Raw genomic sequence first — 19253 nt, forward strand, 5'->3', positions numbered from 1 at the left:
AAATATGAGAGATAATCACTGCTAACAAATGCAATCAATGAGAGTTTATGTTGGGAAAGACAATTTTGTAATACTTGTAACTCAGATTAAGCAGCTGAGTTTCACAGCTCAGACACGATTGGTTTCAACAATATTGTGGGGCTACTCTCCCAGCCACTGACACATCTGTAGTTTCATGGTATTTTAATAAGAAAACAATTAAATAGACCAAAATTTATTTATTGAAATTATCGATTTGATTCGAGTGCAGGTTATCATTGCTGATTTTCTCAGCTGGCAGCCCAGACTCAGAACAAACACCTTAAGACTGCAAGGGTTAAACTTCATTATTAGAGCTTAGCAGAAATCACAGAAAATTAAAAATGTTGCTCTTATGCTGTTCATAAAGCAGGACGTCAGCACACACACAAATAGTAGACACATACACATCAAACTATAAAGACTTCCTCCTCTATTACTACAAAGTAGTAAAGTTTTTAATTCCAAACAAATGAATATTTTAACTTTAAAGGAGCTTAAGTTGATTTTTAAATGTATTATTCTTAAACTTTTAGAGCAAGTTTATAAGTGGGCTATTCCCTATTGAACGTATATACAAATTTGAAATAGTGAGATTCATCTACTATATGAGAAGTCACAGTAGATGATTGTATTTTTATTCACATTTTACTTCATTGCAGCAGGTAAAAAGATTATTAATCCCTTCTGAAATATCAATAAGTGTAATCTTTTGGAAATACAGCAAAACCTGACTGTTGCTGAACCACTTTTTGCAGGTTTCCATGTTGTATTTTGCCACTTACTCTTTTGTAACAATGACCTCCTTTAGGGTTGGAAGACCTCATTACCATCAACCTAATCTGATTCTCTACTAGCTGGGACTTTGACTGAGCCATTTCAACATGTTCACCTTAAATTTAAATCGGCCAGGGGTATGAATAATTTTGTGCTTGATTATACAGTTAATAGTTGTAAAATATCCCTCAATAGACTGAAGGACCTTGGGTCTAACCCTAGCCCTAATTTTAAGGCTGAGAAAGTTTTTAAGCCCAAAGATTAATTTTAAATTCAGAATATTTTATGCTTTCAATAAATAAAAGCATATGTGCAGTATGGGTGTCAAATTATTCTCCCAACATTTATAAGACTGAGACAACTGAAGATGCTTGTGTTTTATATCAAAGGCTGTTCCACAAAAAGCCTTGAGTGACAAACAAATAGCTGAGGCCTGAGTGCATTGCTGAGGAGATGGCTATATTTGTGTTTCTTCCAAATAAGTGCAGCCAGGAAATATATGAGATCAAGTATCACATTTTTATTGAATATATGGGCTATTTTGTCAGGTGTGAAATCCCCAGCATTTAGCTTCTAATGCCCTCGACCCTTCTTTGCCATTTCAGTGTCATCTTACAGAGGGGAAAGAATGCAAACTATCACCCATAGTATAACATGATCCCCTCCTTGTCTGGCACAGGGAACAAACACTTGACTTAAGGAAAGGTCAAGCTGCATGCCTGGCCTTGTCTTCAGATCATCTGTGTGACCATTTAAAGAAAGGGTTTAAAAATATATCCACACCCACGAGACAACATGTCTTGAGAAACAAATGTAAATCACCTGTTGCCCCAAAGACTCCACATTGGACATTACATTTTACTGCCTCTCAAATATAACCAGAGCCTCCTGAGGAGCCAGCAGCTGTGTCAGGAGCAGCACACGAATAGGTGCCGCTCTGTGGTCAATAACTTCAAAAATGTCCAAACCATCCTTGAAGAGATGAAGGACAAAGGAGCTTTGTAGTTTGTGATCTTTGACTTTTTGAAGCATCGAGTTAGGATCCTCTCCACTGATTAATAAGTGCAAAGATGTAAATATATGTATGGAAAAAGTACAAAGAGTTAAAAAAAAAGCAAAGATGAAGATTTTAATAAAAATTTAGTTTAAACATTTATTGGTGTCAAAGAGGTTTTGTTAGTGTCTTTCCCTTCTCTATTTCACACATTAACCAGTTATATGAAGAGCACTAATTACTATTCCCCTCTTTTTAATGTTTTTGTCTTGTTTTAGAAATTTGCCCATCATCTTTAAAAGACAGTACACCATCCTTTTTTATATATTTATATTTCAAATTTCTTTATTGAAAGCACACTGGAACCAAAGTGAAATTCTTTGTCTTTGTGCACAAACTTTGTGAATAAAGCTGATTCTGATTGCAATTCAATATCCAAAATTGATCAAACGTACTCTGCTCTTGACCAGGTTTTAAAAATAAGATAAAATCTAACCAGCTTAATTCAGCCATTAAAATAAAATCAAAATCAAGAAGATATGTGAAAAACTAAGTATACCTTTGCTGCTGACATTGGCTTTTACAGTGAAAGCAGCAACCAGTTGCCGCTGAATTACTGATTAAAGAAACAGTAATTCCTCTTTCACACAATAAAATCGATCTTTCTACACTGAGAAGAATTATTAAAAAATAGGAAACATTTTAGAGAAATGACAATTGCCCCAGGATATATAACCAAAGAACACACCTTCACGTCAAGAGTTACATCTCAGACTTGGTCTCAGTTAGCAGGGTGAGTTTTAAAGTTTAATAACAATAATGAAGGTCCAACTTTGTTGTTGAAGGTTTACTATAATAATGTTTCTTCTCACCATAAAGAATATGGAAATCTGGCTTATGTGTTTTTCAAAGTTGCATCTGAATGAATCACAAAAGTGCAGTGCAATGTTTCACTACAATGCACTGCACCATCTTTGAAGAAATCCACAAGGATGCAGCTAATAACAGAGAGCACATGCCATCTATCAAGCATGGTAGTAGAGGAGTGATGATTGTAGCTGGTTTAGTTTAGCAAGATTTAGTTACCTTGATGTCATTGGTTCAGTGATGCACTTCTAAGTTTGCCAAGTGCAAACAAAACCACCTTGAACTGAGGCAATGCAGCAAAGATCCAAAGTTTCTTCTTGAAAACCATATTGTTCCTATAATGTTTCTACATCTATTAAATCATGGCATGATGGGATTTATTATTTGTTTTGTAAACAGGATGTCAGACTTAATAGTTTTCTTATTGGTTCTCATTTGTTTTCTTAAGAAAGGTTTGATTTTCTTAAAAACAGAGCAGAAAGACCTGCTCAAGTTGACAGTAAGAATCCTCTTCAATAATGTCAATATTGATTTATTTTTCTTTATATCCTAACATCCCCAATAAATGAAGTGCACCCTTCACATGTTTCTGGTTAATGGGTGCAATTATAATCTGCCCCAATAACGGCAGAAAGTAGGTTTATAAAAAAAAATTTATTGTACAATTTTTAAAAATATGCTTCTGATGCTGGATTTTTGAAAGGTAATTTAGAGAAAATGCAGAAAAAATAACTTTTCTCTTAGTGAAATACTTACATTGTGAATTTCAATAAAGTTGACGCAGAATGGTGGGCAAGGTTTGGAGATCAGGTGACTGTAGTTGACCAACCAGAACAAGCGAAGCTCCATCTTATCTATCAGTTATGTTTTTGTGTATCTGCAGAACATAAATCCTATTAAACCACAGCATTATGATTTATCATTTGAATTATGGGCCCATTATTCAATTTGTGAGATAATCAAACAGCACATCACCTCACTTCTGCTACAACAAGCAACACAGTGGCAACTTTTACTTTTTGTAGTTCAATCTCAACTTTATTTCCATTGTACAATAATAGTCAAAATTATTACAGTATATTACAACAATTTCAACAATGACTCAATTGTAAACATTTTATGAAACAGTAAATGTAATAAAACATGACTGACATAATATAAATGCTTCTTGTCATTTAACTCAAGATTTGCCTTATTTATTAAATTACTGATGAAAATATTTTATATTTATGAAAACATTTCTCTTTAGCAGGATAAGCTGTTAAATTATATTTTCAAGTTAAAGTAAAATTGTAAGTTTTCTCCTGTGAGAATTTTAATCATCATTTTAATTAGCATTTGTTGTTTGTGTTTGTTTTTTCATATAAATTGTGCAAGATAAACACATTGTTCCCTGGAAAAGGGCTAAAAACTATTTTAATCATGGTCTCAATAATTTACATCATGGAAACCATTTTTTTTGTGTGTAGAGGTTTGAAAGTCTTTGCAACTTTCAACTGAAGAAAAGTTAAACTATAACTCCACCACGGTTGCTGTTCTAATGAAGTAAAAACATACATTTTGTGTTACATTGTGACATAGTTTTCAATGAAACACTTAAATAGACATACCCCGCCTCTAAGTGTAATCTTATCCCACTGCCTTTGTTATACAGCCTTTGCCAAGTCACCAAATGCTGGTTATAATTAGATAATTAAAGGCTTTAGCAGGTTATTCTGCAATGTTAGAGGGATGGAGAAACTTTGTGATTTTAAAATGTATCAATTTAATCAAACCGTTAGTTAACAATTTACTGAGTTCTATTGTTTCAATTATATAATAGATTTTTGTGCAAAAACTATTTCAAATATATTCCAATTAATACCACTTTTGTGTGTTTGATATTTGATCCACTCCATGTATTCTTAGAAGAAATTAAATTGGATGGCTATAAATAAAAATATTGTTCCACTTCCTATTGTCCTTCATCCCTGCACAAATTCAATTAAGTTCATGATATCATGAAACATGGACCTCTGTCTTTGTTTCTCTCTATCAAGAGGTATCATCATTTCCACAAGTTCTTAGATTAGCAACTGTTCGGTCCAACTCTGCTCCTTTGTCACGGGAAAGACTTGCAAGGCTCCTGCCACAGAATACCAGTGACACATGAGAGCTTCTCCACAGCTGAGTGCTGATCTTCTGCAGTGTCGGGACGCATTAAGGAGATTATACTGAAGACCAAAACAATGACCGAATTGCTAAAATTAAAAGAATTTGTAAGAATAGGGTGTGCACAAGTTTGACAAACGCTTTTTTGTGTGAGTATTGTTTAAGAACCAGCTTCCAATGAAGCAGTTTCTGTCAAGCTGTAATGGTAGTTCTAAAATAGTTCAAAGCAGGACAAATACCTCTTTTCATCATTTACTGAAGCTAATGTGATATCTCATGTAAAAACATAAATTACATTTGATAGTATGTTAGAAGTTGATAACAGAAAACAAATAACTACTCTATTTATCTCTATTTAGCTTTTATATTAACAGCATTCATATTTTTACAATTTATAGCATTTTATATTTTATTTTTATTTTATCTACAACTACTACTCAGTGGTAGTTGTTATTGTGTCTTGTCTCTATGCTGTAACTGCGAAGTAATTTTCCTGCTGGGATGAATAAAGTACTTCTATTCTATTCTATTCTATTCTATTCTATTCTATTCTATTCTATTCTATTCTATTCTATTCTATTCTATACAAACATCAAATATCATTTATAAAAAGAAATAAACCACATTCTTTTGTTTAATACCAGTCTTAGTTGCATTTTAAAATCTTGCCATTGGCATCAGATGTTTTTTGATGTTAAAGTACCAGGAGTCCAAGTCGTGGTTAAACTGCTGTGTTGATCTGTGGAGAGAAAAAAAACACCAGACAAAGCCAAGTTGAAGACATAAAAATACTCAATCAGAGGACAAATCAACATGACCAAATAGAGAAGGTGATCTGTGCTGAGTGAACACTTATCTGCCTATATAAGAAGGAAGGCAGGGACGCCTCCAAGGACTGTCAGGCAACCAGACAAGGTGAGTGAGTTGTAGGCTTTTATTAGGAGGAGGAGAGCCAATAGCTTAAAAAACAATGCAGGGCATGGGCATTTACTGCCAGGGTGTTTGCCAGCAATTTACTCTAGATTAGTGTCTTTGCAACAGGAAGGTTTGTAAACAGTCTGCTGAGTGAGATATTTCTTTCTTCAGAATCCCTTAAAGACCACCTCCAGCTGTTCTTCTGGGTCAAGAGGAGAAGGTAAACTATTTCTGGTATCACAGCTCTACATTGTCAGGGAATTTTTTTTTAGACATTACTCCTGTTGCGATTCTTTGGTCACTAACTCAACCTGCATCTTTGTGGTGTTTCAAGTATTTAACTTGTACAACATTCATCTCATCCAGTGGATGTGCGGCATGACTTTGGATAACTTGGTATTTGTCTCTGTGAATGGCAACTACATCCCTTCATTTTCAGCAAGAAATATAATTAAAACTTAAAGCAGGTCACAATGCACATGACTTTTAATTAATAATAACATTTTTAATATCTTTAACTGTTTGCATAAACACTGTGTTTGATCAAATGCTGCCTTTTCGGATTTAAAGGCAGTGACTTCGTCCTCTATGCTGTTTAGCAGTAAAATCTTTCTTACTATCCCACATTTGAAATTATATTGACAATTTCCCAATTAAAATATAGCAACATTTGTATATTGTAACTTTCAAATAATAGTTTCTTGTGTAATTTCATCTATTACCCTTGGAATAAAGAAAGTGTCATTCTCTTTTGCCTTAAAACCCAATGTGAAATCCTTAATACATTTACCAAGAAGTACAAACTGGATCATTGAAATTAACTCAATATTGTGTCCAAACGCTAGAAGAAGGAAATCTGCAGGTTTGATTTCCTCAAACTTCAAGTGTCCTTATGCATGCAACTGTCTCAAACTCTATATTGTATAGTTAATGCAGTAAGCATCGGTCCTCTGCTTTTTGAACAACTGAAACTTTAAAAATATTAATTCTACTTACATTTTTCAATAATTTAGTGAATTAGTTTTTTCTACTAATGTATATCAATCCCTTTAGTTTCCATAGTTCACAATGGATATGCACAGGGAATGAAATTTATAGTTCATTTAAGTGGTGCAATGAGTCTGACTAACAGTAACTCCTAACAGAAATCCTACATCTAAGCATCATTTCACTAACAGAGTGTGGGTAATGAAATCAATTGCAATTATGTATGCTATTAAATGCTGCCATATTTAATCTTGTTTTTATTAGCAAAATGTGTCTGTTTTGCTTGAAAAAGCTTAGAATTACTTATTTGTTCATGTAATAGTGTCTGTGTGGTACCGGTCAAGCTCCAGTTGTTCTTGAATTTTTGTCACATATTAATTGGAGTATTTGACTGCATCTTGATTCTCCAGTAAACCGTCATCATGGGTGGGGACGCAGAAATGTATTAAATGTATTTCCTTGAACATGATTTTGGGAATATGTGTTTTTACAGTGTAACCATGGGGGATTCGGAGATGGAGTGTTTTGGCCCTGCGGCCGTATTCCTCCGCAAGCCAGAAAAAGAGCGAATTGAAGCCCAGAATGCTCCCTTTGATGCTAAAACAGCTTACTATGTGACCGAGCCCAAGGAGATGTACCTAAAGGGGAAACTCGTCAAGAAGGAGGGCGGCAAAGCCACTGTGGAGACTTTGTGTGGGAAGGTGGGTATCACGCTTTCCATTTCTAAATACTAACAGTTGCAGATATTTCATTACACTGTGCATCTGCAGTCAGGTTGACAACAATCTTAAGCATTTTGAATGATTTTGATGATACTGCTCTGTTTCTCTTGATAAGTCCTCTATTGAACAGCTGACATTTTATTTGCGTTCTCCAGAAAAAGTTGTGAGAACCCCATTCATCCTCTGCCTCTAACACTTTTCTGTCTTCACCAGACTATCACCGTGAAGGAAGATGAAATCTTCCCCATGAACCCTCCAAAATTCGACAAGATTGAGGACATGGCCATGATGACCCACCTCAATGAGCCCACTGTGCTGTATAACCTCAAAGAGCGATATGCAGCATGGATGATCTACGTAAGTTTTCCTAAATATATAATGTGGAAGCAGATGATGACTGCAAGAAAACATGCATCATGAATGATCCTCTGTGACCCTGCAGACCTACTCTGGGTTGTTCTGCGTCACTGTGAACCCCTATAAGTGGCTACCAGTGTACGATTCAGTGGTTGTTGCAGGATACAGAGGGAAGAAGAGAATTGAGGCTCCTCCCCACATCTTCTCCATCTCTGATAACGCCTATCAGTTCATGCTCCAAGGTAACACACTTTCTATAATCAATACATAAATACAGCAGTTTCACCTCAAACATCCATCTGACATTTGTGCATCATTTTTCATCTTACAGACAGAGAAAACCAGTCTATCCTGATTACGTAAGTGCCAAATATTTTGAGGCATTTCATCATTAAATGCATCACTATTTTTTAAATTAAACTTAATATCTTCAAACCAGTGGAGAATCTGGTGCAGGAAAGACTGTGAACACCAAACGTGTCATCCAGTACTTTGCGACAATTGCAGTAGCTGGTGGAAAGAAATCTGAGCCAGTTCCTGGAAAAATGCAGGTCAATGACATTGCTAAGCAATAAAATGATACAAACACACAAACTGGAACTGTTCAACTAATGAGATGAATGTCACCTCCAGGGTTCACTGGAAGATCAGATCATTGCAGCCAACCCACTGTTGGAGGCTTATGGAAATGCCAAGACTGTGAGGAATGACAACTCTTCCCGTTTTGTGAGTTCAACTTGAAACTGTCTCTTGTTACTTTGGTGAAAGCAATCAATATCAGCATTTTAAATAAAATACTTTCCTGTTTCCACACAGGGAAAATTCATCAGAATCCACTTTGGGTCAACTGGAAAGCTGGCTTCAGCTGATATTGAAACATGTAAAACTTTCTGTTTAAGTCTTCTTACGCAGTTTTATTTATAGTTAAAAAGAGATTTTTTTTAAATTGATAATGTAAATCTACACAGATCTGCTGGAGAAATCTCGAGTGACATTCCAGCTGTCTGCTGAGAGGAGCTACCACATCTTCTATCAGCTCGCAACAGGCCACAAACCCGAGCTAATAGGTTAGAAACAAATGAATACTGCAGTTACTCCACAAGTTAACAATGTCTTACCACAGGCTATTTATATAGAATAAGTTTCATAATTAGTTTATTGATATTTACGGAGATTTGCTTTCTTTAGAGGCTCTCCTGATTACCACAAATCCCTACGACTATCCCATGATCAGTCAGGGTGAAATCACTGTCAAAAGCATCAATGACATTGAAGAGTTCATTGCTACTGATGTAAGAATTATTCAATATAAAATCATCTTTAAATACATATACTATTCAAAAGTCTCCTAGAACATTTTTAAATACTTTATAAACTGATAAATGACTTTTTGTGGATTAAACACAGACTGCCATCGACATCCTGGGTTTCACTGCAGAAGAAAAAGCTAACATTTACAAGCTAACAGGAGCTGTGATGCATCATGGAAACATGAAGTTCAAGCAGAAGCAGCGGGAAGAGCAGGCTGAACCTGATGGCACTGAGGGTATAAAACAAACAATGAAGTTTCAATGTCTTCCAGATTTTGTCTCGAAGAACGTCTGAGTTGTTTTTTTTCTTTCAGTGGCCGATAAAATCGCCTACCTCATGGGTCTGAACTCTGCTGATTTGCTCAAAGCTTTGTGTTACCCCCGAGTGAAGGTCGGGAATGAGTTTGTGACCAAAGGTCAAACTGTTCCCCAGGTGATCAATTCAGATGATCTACAAATTAATGATTGCCAAAGTTTGATAAGTTTATTTTATTCTGGATACGTTCATTTCAAGTCAACATCTAAGTTAATGTGATGCATTTTATGCCTAAATTAAGGTCAACAATGCAGTGAGTGCTCTCTGCAAGTCTGTCTATGAGAAGATGTTCTTATGGATGGTCGTCAGAATCAACGAGATGTTGGACACCAAGCAGCCAAGGAGCTTCTTTATCGGTGTCTTGGACATCGCTGGTTTTGAAATCTTTGATGTCAGTAATATTGGGATTAACCTTTAAATCAGTGAACCAGCACAGTAAATATCTAACAGAGTCTGTCTTCCAACAGTTCAACAGCTTGGAACAGCTGTGCATCAACTTCACCAATGAAAAACTGCAACAGTTCTTCAACCATCACATGTTCGTCCTGGAGCAAGAAGAGTACAAGAAGGAGGGAATTGAATGGGAGTTCATTGACTTTGGCATGGACTTGGCTGCGTGCATTGAGCTCATTGAGAAGGTCAGCAACAAGCTCAGACACATACTGACCAACACAGAGAATCATTTTGATGCCTTGACGTTTCTTGACTGTAGTTATTTTATTTGCTATCTTGACAGCCAATGGGCATCTTCTCCATCCTTGAAGAAGAGTGTATTGTTCCCAAGGCAACAGACATGACCTTCAAGAGCAAACTGTATGACCAACATGTGGGAAAAAGTGCTCCCTTCCAGAAACCCAAACCTGCCAAAGGCAAAGCTGAGGCTCATTTCTCTCTGGTGCACTATGCTGGCACTGTGGACTACAATGTTCTTGGCTGGCTGGAAAAGAACAAGGACCCCCTGAATGACACAGTGGTCCAGCTTTACCAGAAGTCCTCTACCAAGCTTCTGGCTTTCCTATATGCATCCCATTCCTCAGGAGAAGGTATACATTCTTTGTTTTCATTTGCATTGCAGTCACATTTCTCAAGATGTGATGAAATACAAAAAGTTTTGCTACTATTGTATTTTTTATTGAAAGGAGAGGGTGGTGGCAAGAAAGGTGGCAAGAAGAAAGGAGGTTCCTTCCAGACGGTGTCTGCATTGTTCAGGGTGAGCTTTAGGATTGTCTCTTTTTGCATTTTTATTTATTGCATTTAGTTAACTGAAACCTATTATTTATCTTTAGGAAAATCTGGGCAAGCTGATGACCAATCTGAGGAGCACACATCCACATTTTGTGCGCTGCTTGATTCCCAATGAGTCTAAGACTCCAGGTATGTCAGTGTTTAATATATTCTGTGAGCTCTACTTGTATTCAGAAAAGTGATTTTATTCAATCTTTGTGACACAGGTCTGATGGAGAATTTCTTAGTCATCCACCAGCTAAGGTGTAACGGTGTGCTGGAGGGTATCAGGATCTGCAGGAAAGGTTTCCCCAGCAGGATCCTCTATGGTGACTTCAAGCAGAGGTGGATGAATTGTTACCTTTACAGATTCTGAAAGTGTTTAACTTAAAAGGAATTTCTCATTATTTTAACAGGTTTTCCTTTAAGATTTTTTCAAGCTCGTGGCTACGGATGCTTTGTCATTTCCATGACTGAATTTAGAACAACAAAAAAAGTATATTAACGTTGTCGAAGAGTGAAGATGCTACATGATGATATGTGGCTAGGTGGATGATAGGTTTTGAAGTTGATTGACTGACTGGATGTGTGGAATTTTTGGTTTTAGATACAAAGTATTGAATGCCAGTGTCATCCCTGAAGGACAGTTCATTGACAACAAGAAGGCCTCTGAGAAACTTTTGGGCTCTATTGATGTTGACCATTCTCAGTACAAGTTTGGGCACACTAAGGTAAAGTTATCAACACTTTTAAAGACACTACTTTATAACTAAAATTCCTAAAAATATTTTTGGTGTTCAGGTGTTCTTCAAGGCTGGACTGCTGGGAGTTCTGGAGGAGATGCGAGATGAAAAGCTGGCAGAGCTGGTCACAATGACTCAGGCTGTCTGCAGAGGATTCCTCATGAGGCGTGAATTTGTCAAGATGATGGAGAGGCGGTAATTATCTATTTCTTTGCGGAGAGTTTCAAGATTTTTAAATGGGCTCATTCAAGACTTGAGCTAAATTTCTGTTTTATTTCTTCAGAGACGCCATTTTCACCATCCAGTACAATATCCGTTCATTCATGAACGTCAAGACTTGGCCATGGATGAAGCTGTACTTCAAGATCAAACCTCTGCTGAAGAGTGCAGAGACGGAGAAGGAGATGGCCCAAATGAAAGAAGACTTTGCCAAGACCAAAGATGATCTGACAAAGGCTTTGGCTAAGAAGAAAGAACTGGAGGAGAAGATGGTTTCTCTCCTTCAAGAGAAGAATGATTTATTATTACAAGTACAGTCTGTAAGTGTCATTATTTCCCTAGGTTTGCCTAATAATTATCACATATTCATCCACTGATTTGATTAACTAAAGGACTCTTGTTGGCTTTTAGGAAGGTGAAAACCTGGCTGATTCAGAGGAAAGGTGTGAGGGGCTCATCAAAGCAAAAATCCAGCTTGAGGCCAAACTCAAAGAGACCAACGAGAGACTGGAGGATGAGGAAGAGATCAATGCTGAGCTGACAGCAAAGAAGAGAAAACTTGAGGACGAATGCTCTGAGTTGAAGAAGGACATCGATGACTTGGAGTTGACTCTGGCTAAAGTGGAAAAAGAGAAACATGCCACTGAAAACAAGGTTAAACTGTGGTCTTTATTAAGGTGTTAGTCTTTCCTATGGACATTTAAACAGTCGAGGTCATTAAGATTTATGGAACACTTTACAGGTCAAAAACCTCACAGAGGAAATGGCCTCCCAAGATGAGGCCATTGCTAAGCTGACAAAGGAGAAAAAAGCCCTCCAAGAGGCCCATCAGCAGACCCTGGATGATCTGCAGGCAGAGGAAGACAAAGTCAACACTCTGACCAAAGCCAAGACAAAACTGGAGCAGCAAGTGGATGATGTAAGTGTTAAAGGTGTCTTTGGCTACTAACCTAGTACTATAAAATATGTGTCATGAAAAATAAACCTTTCCAATCATCAGCTTGAAGGCTCTCTAGAGCAAGAAAAGAAACTCCGCATGGATCTTGAGCGAGCTAAAAGAAAGCTGGAAGGAGATCTGAAATTGGCCCAGGAGTCCATAATGGATCTGGAGAATGACAAGCAGCAGTCTGAGGAGAAGATTAAGAAGTACGAATTTACAGGAAAAAAAAAACATTCATAAACATTCTGCTGAGACAATATCTAACATTTCTTCCCCACCTGCAGGAAGGACTTTGAGATAAGCCAACTCCTCAACAAGATTGAGGACGAGCAGTCACTTGGAGTCCAGTTACAGAAAAAGATAAAGGAGCTGCAGGTGTGACTCCATACTTGAGAGATCATTTGAATATCCTTCAATTTTTTTTTCTCATAACCTTGTTTGTTACAGGCTCGTATTGAAGAGCTGGAAGAGGAGATTGAGGCTGAGCGAGCTGCTCGGGCCAAAGTGGAGAAGCAGAGGGCCGATCTCTCCAGGGAACTCGAGGAGATCAGCGAGAGGCTTGAGGAAGCTGGAGGAGCAACTGCAGCTCAGATTGAGATGAACAAGAAGCGCGAGGCTGAGTTCCAGAAGCTACGCCGTGACCTTGAAGAGGCCACCCTGCAGCATGAGGCCACGGCCGCATCTCTCCGTAAGAAGCAGGCCGACAGCGTGGCGGAGCTGGGAGAGCAGATTGATAACCTCCAGAGAGTCAAACAGAAGCTGGAGAAAGAGAAAAGTGAATACAAGATGGAGATCGATGACCTCTCCAGCAACATGGAGTCCATTGCAAAAGCAAAGGTGAGGATTCTGGACATGTCCATGGACACAATCACATCATAACCAATTTGGTTTAACCAAAGCAGCTTCCTTTCATTAGGGAAACCTGGAGAAGATGTGCAGGACCTTGGAAGATCAGCTAGGTGAACTCAAAGCCAAGAATGATGAGAATGTTCGTCAATTGAATGATATTGGTGCACAAAGAGCTCGACTCCAAACTGAAAATGGTATGAACCTTAGTTTTGTTCAAGTCCAGACTGTAAACCTTCAAGTTTATGCCTCTCGGTCATACAAACTCATTTGTATAAATTTTTAAAAATCTTTTCGTATCCTGAAAGTTTTGCTCACTCTCACTCTCTGGCAACCTGAGTGAACCACAGTCATTTTCAGAGATGTCATTTACTTTTAAATAGCTTCTTACATCTCTGTTCTTTCTCTAACTTAAACATTTCACTTTTACACAAGTGTGATGTGTTAACTAATTGTCTGTCTTGTGCTGATTAATTTTCTTGAACAGGGGAATTTGCTCGTCAACTGGACGAGAAAGAAGCTCTTGTATCCCAGCTGACCAGAGGCAAACAAGCGTACACACAGCAGATTGAAGAGCTGAAAAGGCACATAGAGGAGGAAGTCAAGGTAACAATTACTGAGAAAAAAGCTGGACAAAAATATCTTAAATTGACAAGAGGTGAGTAGTATTATCTATTAATCCTGTTCCTTTTTGGATGACAGGCCAAGAATGCTCTGGCTCATGCAGTTCAGTCATCTCGTCATGACTGTGATCTGCTCAGAGAGCAGTATGAAGAGGAGCAGGAGGCCAAAGCTGAGCTGCAGCGCGCTATGTCCAAGGCTAACAGCGAGGTGGCTCAGTGGAGAACCAAGTATGAGACTGATGCCATTCAGCGCACTGAGGAGCTGGAAGAGGCCAAGTAAGTCTAACTTTTACTCTTATGATGATGATCTGAAATTGCAAAGGATTTAAAGTTTTTTAAATCAAACATACCCTCTGCAGGAAGAAGCTTGCCCAGCGTCTTCAGGATGCAGAAGAGTCCATTGAGGCTGTGAATGCAAAATGCGCCTCACTGGAAAAGACCAAGCAGAGGCTGCAGGGTGAGGTGGAGGACCTGATGATCGACGTGGAGAGAGCTAATGCTCTGGCTGCAAATCTTGACAAGAAGCAGAGGAACTTTGACAAGGTACAAAATCTTTTGTTTCATCAAGAATAAGTGATGCAACAAAGAAGGGAGAAAAATATTGTTTGTCATACCCTCAGGTCCTTGCAGAGTGGAAGCAGAAATATGAGGAGAGCCAGGCTGAGCTGGAGGGAGCTCAAAAAGAGGCTCGCTCGATGAGTACTGAGCTGTTCAAAATGAAAAACTCCTATGAAGAAGCTCTGGACCATCTGGAGACTCTGAAGAGGGAGAACAAGAACCTGCAACGTACGACAAATGACTGAGTTTCCACAATACAAGATTTCCTTTAGCTTGCTAAACACTAAGTTTTGTCTCTGATTTAACAGAGGAGATCTCAGACTTGACTGAACAACTTGGTGAGACAGGGAAGACAATCCATGAGCTGGAAAAAGGAAAAAAGACTGTGGAAAATGAGAAGTCTGAAATCCAGACAGCTTTAGAGGAGGCAGAGGTAAAATTATTTTGTTCTTTAAATTGTTAATTATGTTTTGTCTACTTCATGTCTTTTTAAGTAGAGGAAAATCATCAACTCAAGACCATACTTTTTACTATTAAAACATATGTATCTGAATACTTTTCTGTTGGCATTAAAGACTGTTTCACAAATATACAGGCCACCCTGGAACACGAGGAATCCAAGATTCTCCGTGTTCAGCTGGAGCTTACCCAAGTCAAGAGTGAAGTTGACAGAAAAATTGCAGAAAAGGATGAAGAGATCGAGCAGATCAAGAGGAACAGCCAGAGGGTGATGGAGTCCATGCAGAGTACTCTGGATGCTGAGGTCAGGAGCAGGAACGATGCCCTGAGAATCAAGAAGAAGATGGAGGGAGATCTCAATGAGATGGAGATACAACTGAGCCATGCCAACCGGCAGGCGGCAGAAGCCCAGAAGCAGCTGAGAAATGTTCAGGGACAGCTTAAGGTACAGCCAGTCAGAAAGTTATGATACAGAACCCATTTTTAAAAGTGTTTAAAACTTTTCTTAATATCTAACATTTTTAATTCAGGATGCACAGCTTCATCTTGACGAAGCCCTCAGAGGCCAGGATGACATGAAAGAGCAGGTTGCGATGGTGGAGCGCAGAAACACCCTGATGGTTGCTGAGATTGAGGAGCTCAGAGCTGCTCTGGAGCAAACAGACAGAAGCCGCAAAGTGGCTGAACAGGAGCTGGTGGACGCTAGTGAGCGTGTTACCCTGCTGCACTCTCAGGTATTTATCTAAAAAGTGCAGATACTACTTCAGTAAATCAGTCTTTGATATTTATTTCTCATGTATGTCTCTTTATTACAGAATACCAGCCTCATCAATACCAAGAAGAAGCTGGAGTCTGACTTTGTACAAATCCAAGGTGAGGTGGAGGATTCTGTTCAGGAGGCAAGAAATGCTGAAGAGAAGGCGAAGAAGGCCATCACTGATGTAAGTCATCTTAATTCTTGTCTGTGCAAGAGGTGTCTGTCTATAAAGGGAAACTCTGGAAGCTGAAAAGCAACAAATTCCTGAAAACTTCAGGCTGCTATGATGGCAGAGGAGCTGAAGAAGGAGCAGGACACCAGTGCTCATTTGGAGAGGATGAAGAAGAACCTGGAGGTCACAGTGAAGGACCTGCAGCACCGTCTGGATGAAGCTGAAAATCTGGCCATGAAGGGAGGCAAGAAGCAGCTCCAGAAACTGGAAGCTAGGGTATTCCTTTGTTTTCTTGTTTTGTTTTTAACGTAACTGTATCCCTATTTGTTATGCTCTTTGTTTTTTAACCCAATTCTTATTTATATATCAGGTGCGTGAGCTTGAGGGGGAAGTTGAAAGCGAGCAGCGACGGGGAACCGAGGCCATCAAAGGTGTTCGCAAATATGAAAGAAGAGTGAAGGAGCTCACCTACCAGGTTGGAAGCTTTTCACATTTGATCATTTTACAGATTTTCCTTATGTATGCAACACAATAAATTCATCGCTTACTACCCGCAGACGGAGGAGGACAAGAAGAATATTGTAAGACTACAAGATCTGGTGGACAAACTGCAGCTGAAAGTGAAAGCATATAAGAGACAGGCTGAGGAAGCTGTAAGTCAATGGCTCAGTTCACATATCCTATAGCATGCACCATTCAAAAATACATTTTTCAGTATTATTTTACATCACATTGCTCGTTTAATTTGTTCCCAGGAGGAGCAGGCCAACGCTCACCTCACCAGATACAGGAAGGTGCAGCATGAGATGGAGGAGGCTCAGGAGCGTGCTGACATCGCAGAGTCCCAGGTCAACAAGCTGAGGGCCAAGAGTCGGGAGATTGGAAAAGTAAGTAAAATTTACTGTCATTGAGCTAACATAGTACAAAAACACTTTTGTCAACAGAAGCGATTGCTGTAGGTTTCCTTTTAAAAGGTTGCTGCAACTTTTCAGTCAGAGTTTAAGTGTTATTCATTGTTTTTTATGTACCTTTAGGCAAAAGAGTCTGAAGAATAAGCTGGAACCCTGATGGGAGAACAAATGAGAATCGTAAAATATGATTTTTCATTGATTTGCTCTCATTAAGTGTTCATCAATAAATAAGTTATTCAACACATTTGTTGCCTCTGAATATTCTTTGGACAACAAATGGTTAATGCCACCAGTTGACACACACACACATGCACACACACATGCCTATACAAATAGAGGACTTTCTATTAACTTCGAATCATTTTAGCATCTGCATTTGTGCCTAACCCAGAAATTTTTTACCAAAACTTAACCATTACTAGTCTATTCCTAACCCTAACTAACCCAAACTTAATTCCTACCTTACCTCTAAAACTAACTAGCAGAGTTCAGTAGAACTGAAAAAAAGAAGACAGGGGAAAGGTCTTAACTTTCCACAAACTACCTCATTTTGTTGGTAAATGTTGTTGCTCAGTCCTGTATAGCTATTATAAACAAACACACACACACACACACGCACACACACACACACACACATCCACACACCATCCTGCCCTTATGTGATTGTGAGTCCTATGCAAAAAGGCCCCCAAAACAAGGACCACCACGTCTTGTTAGGTTTTTGTTCATAAAAACAAAAATCTTAAATCTAAATCTTAAATTTAGTTGACATATTAAAAATCATGAATTACATTCACCCATTAACAAGTTTGTTAAATACACTTTGCTAGTATTTCAAACTGCTTTAATTCTTTGTTGAACTATAGCTTCAGGTAGTTTAAGTCCTCAGTGATTTTGGTCCTGATTGACATGACATCATCATTCAGTTGCTGCAGACTTGCACATTTGTGATATGAATCTCTAGTTCCACCGCACTATAAGGATGATCTGATAGCTTGAAACTGCAAGCACTATACAACAAAGAAAGACAGCCTGAGTTATCCAACAACAGACCAGTACACTGATTGGTGAACATGGTCACTAATCATATCCAGATAGGTGTGGCATTTAAACAACGATCATCTGATACTTAGGGGCTCAACATGTGCCAAGAAAATGTTCCCCAAACCATTATATCACCAGCAGCAGCCATACCTACTGATACAAGACCCAAACTCTGAACCCCACCAATCTGAATGTCGCAACTGAAATCGAGAATCATCAGACCAGACATTTTTCCAATCTTTTAGAGTCTAAGTTTGGCATACAGATTAGAGCCTGTTTTCCTGACAGCTGCCTCCTCCCAACACGTTAAGTCAACATTTGTGACACTCTGTCTGCTGAGTTATGTGCTATAATTAAAGTTTCTTTTCACCAAAAACACATGAGGAATTCAGCAGTTTGTGAATCCTATTACAAATCTTTTCATTTCTCACTCATAAACACAGTTAAACATGGTATGCTTATTTTCCTCTAAATATAGAGAGACTCCCAAATAGCAGTTAAAAACTACAGTCACTTTTCTTCTATGTAGAGGACTTGATGTACTCTGTATCAAATTTACATATGTACAACATTTGCATTAACTAAAAAGTCTCTATTTGTTTATCCAACTATGCCCCTTCTTAATTTTAGTCTGAGTTTTTAAAACTTTGTCACAAAGAAACACATTTTAAAGGACTTAATGTACATAAATTTACTCTTTTTTACAGTTTCACACACATATACTTTAAAAGGTAATTGATGTTAAAGACATATTTTATAATGACTAAATGTAAAACTAATATTTAAAGGTAAATTTAATTTGACATTAGACAGATAAAGTGATAGAGAGATATACATTTTACCAGGAAAGAAGTCTTCATCTCCCCTGAATTCTCCATCTGTTGTCTTTCTCATGTGGGATGTAGTGTTTGTGTGGCTAGATGGGGTCAGCCTGATGTATTAAAATGACAATAAGATTCAACTTGCTTTGCCAAACACTGATGCTCTGATATCATTGCTAAATAAGTTGGCTAATGCCTACTGAAGCCATGTTAGGAAACACAATGCCTGATGGATGGAAGGTATAACTCATTCAAATGTCACAACAGAAAGCAGATAGCTGCCAGGATGGGTGGTTTATGGAGCCTTTGAAGCCAAACATCCCATCCATTTCAAAGCTTTAAAGGTCGGTTGCCTATCGTTTTTCATCCATCTTGATACCCAAGATCAAGATAAAGACAATGAGAGCATATTCCCATTCTGAGAATAAAAACTGCCTTTTTGATTGCAGATGATTTTAATTTATCATCTGCTGTAAATTCAAAGTTTAATCCTCACAGGCTGATGGTCTCTTTGTCAAAAAT

The 19253-nt window shown here is 38.1% G+C and overlaps 1 protein-coding gene and 1 long non-coding RNA gene across 3 annotated transcripts; one reads left to right on the forward strand and one right to left on the reverse strand.

The window, feature by feature from the left end:
* The first annotated feature begins 5692 nt into the window (after nt 1–5692).
* On the forward strand, nt 5693–17110 carry LOC102237286 (myosin heavy chain, fast skeletal muscle-like). 2 transcript variants are annotated; one of them, XM_023353522.1, is made up of 41 exons: nt 5693–5722; nt 5894–5942; nt 7203–7410; nt 7645–7788; nt 7874–8030; nt 8120–8147; nt 8228–8339; nt 8422–8514; nt 8605–8668; nt 8757–8855; nt 8977–9080; nt 9196–9334; nt 9413–9531; nt 9656–9805; nt 9882–10052; nt 10151–10457; nt 10554–10624; nt 10701–10788; nt 10866–10983; nt 11246–11369; nt 11440–11576; nt 11665–11920; nt 12012–12254; nt 12343–12519; nt 12601–12746; nt 12825–12915; nt 12988–13377; nt 13457–13583; nt 13874–13992; nt 14089–14285; nt 14369–14552; nt 14630–14795; nt 14876–15000; nt 15163–15471; nt 15557–15760; nt 15842–15967; nt 16061–16231; nt 16326–16430; nt 16513–16608; nt 16711–16842; nt 16990–17010. In XM_023353522.1, the coding sequence occupies exons 3-41, from the start codon at nt 7210–7212 to the stop codon at nt 17008–17010; spliced, it is 5811 nt and encodes a 1936-aa protein (XP_023209290.1). In that variant the 5' UTR covers nt 5693–5722; nt 5894–5942; nt 7203–7209. The 2 variants fall into 2 exon arrangements, with proteins under 2 accessions (XP_023209290.1, XP_023209289.1); XM_023353521.1 differs by lacking the exons at nt 5693–5722; nt 5894–5942 and having other exon boundaries at nt 7210–7410; nt 16990–17110.
* LOC111612351 lies at nt 16723–18854 on the reverse strand. The gene is made up of 3 exons (XR_002754581.1): nt 18753–18854; nt 16984–17019; nt 16723–16812 (listed from the first exon to the last, which is right to left on the reverse strand). It is a non-coding gene; the product is annotated as an uncharacterized LOC111612351 (long non-coding RNA).
* Between the last annotated feature and the right edge of the window lie 399 nt (nt 18855–19253).

The sequence above is a fragment of the Xiphophorus maculatus genome, chromosome 20 (genome assembly GCF_002775205.1).
Source record: "Xiphophorus maculatus strain JP 163 A chromosome 20, X_maculatus-5.0-male, whole genome shotgun sequence".
Classification (NCBI taxonomy): Eukaryota; Metazoa; Chordata; class Actinopteri; order Cyprinodontiformes; family Poeciliidae; genus Xiphophorus; species Xiphophorus maculatus.